General features: G+C 50.7%; 1 protein-coding gene across 2 annotated transcripts in view; it reads left to right on the top strand.

Moving 5' to 3' along the window:
- Llgl2 (LLGL scribble cell polarity complex component 2) overlaps positions 1-7038 on the top strand; it is a 38941-nt gene that overhangs the window by 21934 nt on the left and 9969 nt on the right. For both annotated transcript variants that reach the window (XM_017797741.2, XM_008831398.3), the window contains exons 3-6: positions 727-824; positions 2555-2636; positions 2902-3017; positions 3356-3514. In XM_017797741.2, coding sequence (XP_017653230.1) covers positions 727-824; positions 2555-2636; positions 2902-3017; positions 3356-3514 — 455 coding nt within the window. The remainder of the gene's footprint in view (positions 1-726; positions 825-2554; positions 2637-2901; positions 3018-3355; positions 3515-7038) is intronic.

Here is a 7038-nt window from a genome sequence, read left to right as displayed (position 1 = left end):
AAAAAAAAAAAAAACTGAAGCTGGGTATGCTGGCACATACCTTTGATCCCTGCACTCGGAGGCAGAGGCAGGTGGATCTGTGGGAGTTGAAGACCAGCCTGGTCTACATACCGAGTTCCAGGCCAGCTGAGGCTACAGGGAGACCCTACCTCAAAAAGACCAAAAGAGAAAGAAAAAAAAATTAAAATGAAATGGAAAAGGAACAAAGCATGATGTACCTGCAACAACACTCCAGAAATGTTCCGTTTTAGACAACAGTTGAGGAAAACACAGTGACAAGGGACTTTGGGGAATCCAGAGCTGGGCAGGGATGCTGAAGTGACCTCAGGCTGCAGAGTGCCCCTGGAGCTATGGCACCTCCAGGTGCCTTTCCTGAGGGACCCATGTCTCCATGGGTCCACTCCACCACTACCTCCCATATACTCAGGAAGGCTGGAGGGTTGCCTGAGGTGCTCTTGGTAAAGGAACAAGTTCCTGGAGAATATCAGATGGCCTGCATAGTGTTGGAGACAGTGGGCTCACATGGGATGGCCATGTGGTGAGGTATATGGACTGTAGGAAAAGATGTTTGGCTTTAGTTCCAGTACTCCTGAGAGGGTCCAAATCCCTCTTTCTTGTTGGACTGGTTCTGAGCTATGGCTCAGCAGCCTGATCCCAGCCAGACCAAGGGGACACAGGGACTCAAGGGATATGTCTGCAAGCCTGGCCCACATGGTTCTTTTACAGACGGTGGAACATGGCTTCCCACACCAGCCCAGTGCCCTCGGCTACAGCTCCTCACTGCGCATCCTGGCCATTGGCACCCGCTCCGGAGCCGTCAAGCTGTATCCTTACCAGTGCCTACAGCCACAGGGAGAGACCAAGGTGGGGTGTGGGGTAGCTGAGATCTTTGCCAGCTTTGCTGCTGGGCAGTTGGTCTAAGAGCAGGGGAGGGAAGTTAGCCTGGCAAGCTATGTGCCATTTTAGAGGAGGAAGGCTGGGTTTATTTTGTCTTTTCGTTCCTTCTTTACTACAACTGGAGGTTTCAGGGATCGAGCTATATCTGATTGTGGGGCCCTGAGTGGCTGGCATCATGCCCAGAGGAGACAGCTTTGCCCCAGTGTCTTTTCCTTCTGCTTTGACAGGGTGTGGGGCCCAGAGACTTGTTGTGGGGGGTGGGGAAGGCTGGGCTGAAGGCAGGAGATTCTAAAGAAGGGCCTGATAGCTGTGTCCTATCACTGTGTAAGTGGGTGGCCAGCCAGTCAAGCACCTAGCAGATACCTTCCCAGTATCCCCCTCAGGCTACGATAGCAATGGGGCTCTTGAGAGAACCTCCAAGATAGTGGGCACACCTCCTTTAGGGAGGCCTGGGCCCCATTCTTTGCTGCCTTTAAGTCTACCCATCTCCCTGAAAAAAAATAGATTTCACATGACCCCTCTTGTCCCTTAGAATGTTCCATATATGCACTCAGAACTCTGTCCTGCCAGTAGCAAGTGGAGGTAGTGATGAGACAAGAAGCAATTTTTGTTTACCGTTTTTTTGTTTACCGTTTTCCTCCATGAAGGTCTGGAGTAGACTGGCCGGCCCTGAGCTGTGTCCACAGGTGGAGGTAGGGTGGCCTCGGGTTGGGGAGTAGCCACACACGCACACACACTAGAGAGGGGGCGGACTTTGCTTGGCAGGGACAGGCCCTCCCTGACTTGTGATTGGACATTGTCTGGTTGTACTGTCTTTTGTCTAGAACATTGGATGACTAGAGTGTGAGTAGTTTCATGAGATTGCCCCTCAGATTTAACCTCCAGCTAGCTGGGCCTCAGGTTTCACCTCCACTGGGCCTCAAAGTTAACCTCCAGCTAGCCTGGGGTGAGCTGGATCCTAAACACACACACACCACCCCCCCATAGCATGAGTGAATTGCAGGTGCCAGGTGGACTGGGCGGGGCTGGTGTACACAGAAGAGGCTGGGGCCCAGGCCCTGCCATGGTATAACCTTCCCCTGTCTGGTTAATCATTGCCAGCCAGTCATACCCCAGTTGCCAACACTCAGGGCAAAGCTGCAGGGGGTGGCCCCTATCATGACCTGTGTTCTCACAGGTACCACTGGGTGACAGGCAATGGGCCTGTTGTAGTAGCTCAGATTGCAAGGGCGGCTTAGGGGAGGGGTGGCCACCTAACAGTTACCAGGTAGAGTTTCACCTTTCTGGGGAATTGCTCCCCATCTGTCATGGTGGGGAAACTCTCCAGGGTCAGGCTGTGTGCCCCTGGGCCAGGCCACTGCCCTTTCCCCCAACCTCTTGCCCCTGGACATGGGCAGGCCCTCCACCTAACAGTTACCAGGTAGAGTTTCACCTTTCTGGGGAATTGCTCCCCATCTGTCATGGTGGGGAAACTCTCCAGGGTCAGGCTGTGTGCCCCTGGGCCAGGCCACTGCCCTTTTCCCCCAACCTCTTGCCCCTGGACATGGGCAGGCCCTTCCCTCTGTGTGCTCTTTGCCACCTGGGCAGTTGAGCCTGCCACTAGGGTGGGACCTGGCTGATATCCAACTTTCCAAGGTTTTCCTGAGTCTTCTCCTAGATACGGTGCCCCCGGGGTAGAGTTCATGGGGCTCCATCGGGAGAACAATGCTGTGATGCAGATCCACTTCCTGCCTGGCCAGGTGAGCACCTAGCTTGGAGAGGGGACTAGGAGGGACAGGGCTTCCTTGCTGACCTTCTTATCCTCTTGTCTACCAGAAGAGGTGGTATGGCAAGGGGCATGGCCTGGGTTTGGTGCTCATCGAAAAGCTCGGGAGGACTTCTGGTCTTGGAACTCCTCGAAACACCTGGTGCAGCCTGGGCTGTCCAAGGGAGTGAAGGTCTTGGAGAATGTTGGCTCTCTTTGGCTAATGAGGCAGTACGTTCCTGTCCCCATTTTCTCCCTAGTGCCAGCTGGTCACCCTGTTAGATGACAACAGCCTGCACCTATGGAACCTGAAGGTCAAGGGTGGCATGTCAGAGCTTCAGGAAGAAGAGAGTTTCACTCTACGTGGCCCCCCGGGGTAAGAGCTCCATAATCCCCTTCCTTTCCTGGCCCACCTTATCCTCTCTCCCAGTTCCAGGGTGGCTTATCCTTTGAGTAACCCATTGCACCCTTGACAGTGCCTAACATGTGTTCAAGCCACTGTCTTGTGCTCAGGTACTCTGGGTATAGTGGGATGGACTGTACCCCTCCCATGCCCAGAACCTCTTGTGCACAAGGGTCCTAGATATTTTTCTTCCCTCCCAGCTCACACACTCTGCTGTCTGTCTCTCACCTTGGTAAAAAGTATACTGATCATTTGCCTGGGGTCCCTGCCTGGACAACAGACAGTTTATGGGCAGCTGTCCCTGTTTATAGGGCTGCCCCCAGTGCCACGCAGATCACCATGGTTCTGCCTCACTCCTCCCAAGAGCTGCTCTACCTGGGCACAGAGAGTGGCAACGTGTTTGTGGTGCAGCTGCCAGGCTTCCGCACATTGGACGACAGGACCATCAGCTCAGATTCAGTGCTGCAATGGTGAGCTGCCTAGAGCCTTGAGTGGGCCATGGCCTTCTCCCGTTAGCCCCCGGTTAATGGCTCCGTTTATCATTTCTATCCTGGGAAGTCTAAGGGGACAGAAAAGAAAACCCTGAGCCTTTCACTTGTTCCCTGAAATTGAGGATCTGTCACCCTGTTTAAGTTAACATCATAGCACTAAAAGGGGGAATCTTGGAAGTAATTTTTGTAAAGGTGAGGGAAGTGAGACCCAAAATCTTGGTGTAATGTCAGTAAGTCCTAGTCTAATGTCCTTGGCCCTGAGACCACAAGTCTCAAAGTCCCAGGGACTCCACAGTTGGGGACAGGCTCAGGCTCAAACCTCTTTGTGTCAGGGGAGCCAGCTCCTGCTGACACCTGAGGTTTGTGGCGCTGCTGTGACTGTAAAGCTGGGAAGTTTGTTGAGATCTTTTCAGAGACTTACTGCTTAAGAACAGGATCTACCACACAGAGGTGGGATTTGGAGTAGCTCTGGGGATGCAGAGGGACTCAGGGCTTTAGAAGGGAGTTGGAAAAGTCAGACAAGAGCTTGTTCAGCCTGATGGATAGTGGTGGAATGTGCTGTAGTTCCAAGGTGAGGCTAGTGTGCTAGGACCCAGCCCTGGAGGTCTCTGGACCAGCCTCAAGACACATAGAGTTGACAAACCAGGCTCTCCTGGTCTCCAAGTGGCAATGAAGCACAACCCATCTGTCCAGCTGGGGCACTGCCAGGTTGGGAGGATTCCTCTGTGGGGCGGAGTCCCTCTGACTATAAGCCCTTGTGCCTTTCCCGCTTGGCAGGGTAGGACAGGACTAGGCTGGGACAGCTTGCCTGAGGTCAGAGCAGAGTAGTTGCAGGATGGCAGGTGGGATAGCTGGTGCCCAGCCTGGACTGGGTCTGTGAAGGTCTGGGAGCAGGACATTGGGACAACCTGCCCTGCACAAGTGGTCCTGCCAGAGAGAGCCCAGCCTCACCCCATGGTGAGCTGGCCGAGGTAGTCAGGGAGGGGCTGGACTGCCTAAGAACCCGGTCTAACAATCTAAATCTTCATTTACCTTTTAATAACATCTACTTAGGTTTTAATTTTATTGGGTAGGGTTGGGGGCTTTTTGAAGCAGGGTTTCACACAGCCCAGGCTGGCTTCAAACTTACTGTGTAACTGAGGCTGGCTTTGAACAGAAGGGCCAACAGGATGGCTCAGCAGGTAAAGCTTATCACTGACCACTCATACCTGACAACTAGCATTCAATCTCTGCAATCCACGTAAAGGTAGAATGAGAGAAAAAAATGTCTGGGGCTAGAGAGATGGCTCAGCAATTAAGAGCATTGACTGCTCTTGCATAGGACCTGGGTTCGGTCCCCAGCACCCACATAGTAGCACACAACTATCTGTAACTACAATTTCAGGGGATCAGATGCTTTCTTCTGGCCTTCATGGGCATTGCATGCACATAGTGTGCTTACATGCAGGCAAAACATAAAATAAAAATAAATCTCTTTTTCTGGACACAGTGGTGCATACCTATAATCCCAGGACCTCGGCTGAGGCAGAATTGCTGTGAGATTTAGGCCCACTAGGGTACATAGCTGGACCCTGTCTCAAAAAAAAAAAAAAAAAAAAAAAAAACAACAAAACAAGGAGCTAGAGAGATGGCTCAGCAGTTTAAGAACATTGATTGTTCTTGCAGAAGACCTGGGTTCGAACAACTGTCCATAGCTCCAGTTCCAGGGGATCCAACACCCTCTTTCTTCTGCAGGCATTGCACAACACAGGTGCACTTGCATACATGCACACAGTGCACATAAAATAAAGCAAAAAAAAAAAAAAAAAAAAAAAAAAAAAAAAACCTGCCTTTTAAAAAAAATGTGTATGTAACTGCACCACATGCATGCAGCACCTGAAGAGGCCAGAAGAAGGTGTTACAGCCCCTGGAATTGTAGTTACAGATAGTTGTATGCCACCATTTGGTTGGTGCAAACCAAACCTGGGTCCTCTACAAGAGCAGCCACTGTGCTTAACCACTTAGCTCTCTCTCCAGCACCCACAATTGTTTTTAAAAATATGATCTGGGACTGAGATGGCTCAGTGGTTAAGAGCCCTTCCTGCTCTTCCAGAGAATTCAAGTTCAGTTCCCAACACCCGTATTAGGTGATTCACAACTGCCTCTAACTGCAGCCCCAGGGGACCTGACGCTCCCTACTGGCCTCTGTGGATGCCTGCGCTCTCTCTCATGCACACGAACACATACATACATAAATAAAAGGGAGGGGGACAGGACATCGCTACATTACCAAAAACAAAACAAGGGAGTGACTTCTAGGGATGTTGACGGGGGCGTAAGAAGGGCACGTAGAGACTGGAGAGCTGGCAAAGCTGTTTCTATACCCAGGGGTCACTTTAGAGAGACTCACTCTATAAGAACCTTTTAAGCTATACATTCATACTTTGTGCTTTTCTGTGAATAATAAAGCGGTTTTAAGACCCATAAAACAAAATGAGTTGGCCGTGCCCTCCAGCCTTGACTTCTCTGGGCATGAAATGCTGGTGTGAAGTCTGGAGGTGCTGAAGCCAGCAGAAAATTTAAAGGCAGTAGGCAGAGAACCAAAATTCAAAGTCAGGGGCATCAAGTGGGAAACAGAAATAACATGGACAAGGGGACCATTTAAGTGCCCCAAACCAAACTAAGCTAAATCTCCCAGGGTTCTTGTTGGCCTTGCTGCCCGCACTGTCCTCTGTCCACTGTGGGAGCCAGGGGGTCAAAAGAGACTTTCATGTTATCTGTAAAGATTATGTTTTTTTTAGGCCAGGTATGGTGGCTCATGCCTTTAATCCCAGCATTCAGGTGGTAGATGCAGGCAGATCTCTGAATTCAAGGCCAGCCTGGTCTACATAGTAAGTTCCAGACCAGCTAGGGCTACACAGTGAGACCCTGTCTTTCCCAGTTGTTTGTTTTTTTCAGGAGTGTCTCATGGCCCAGGATAACCTTGAACTATTATGTAGCTAAAGATGACTTTGAACTGGCAGTCCTTCTGCTCCCCCTCCCAAGTTCTAGGATTGCAGGTGTTTATCACTACACCTGGCCCCTAGGTTTTTTGTTATTTTAAGATTTATTTTCGGGGCTGGAGAGATAGCTCAGCGGTTAAGAACACTGGCTGTTCTTGCAGAAGACCAAGTTTCGAATCCCAGCACCCACATGGCAGCTAACAACTGCCTGTAACTCCAGTTCCAGGGGATCCAACAGCCTCTTCTGTCCTCTGAGGGCATTGTGCACATGGGTGCACTTTCCTACATGCAGGCAATACATGAGTACACATAAAATAAAAATAATAAATAAATAAATAAAAGATATGCCAGGCGTGGTGGCACACACCTTTAATCCCAGCACTTGGGAGGCAGAGGCAGGCGGATCTTTCTGTTAGAGGCCAGCCTGGTCTACATAATGAGTTCCAGGACAGCTGGGGCTACAGGGAGACCCTGTCTGAAAAAGACAAAAAAAAAAAAAAATTATCTTCATTTATATGTATG

Source organism: Nannospalax galili, unplaced genomic scaffold (genome assembly GCF_000622305.1).
Source record: "Nannospalax galili isolate Female #2095 unplaced genomic scaffold, S.galili_v1.0 scaffold634, whole genome shotgun sequence".
Lineage (NCBI taxonomy): Eukaryota > Metazoa > Chordata > Mammalia > Rodentia > Spalacidae > Nannospalax > Nannospalax galili.
Note: the sequence above shows the minus strand (reverse complement) of the source record. Positions and strands in the feature narration are given on the sequence as shown.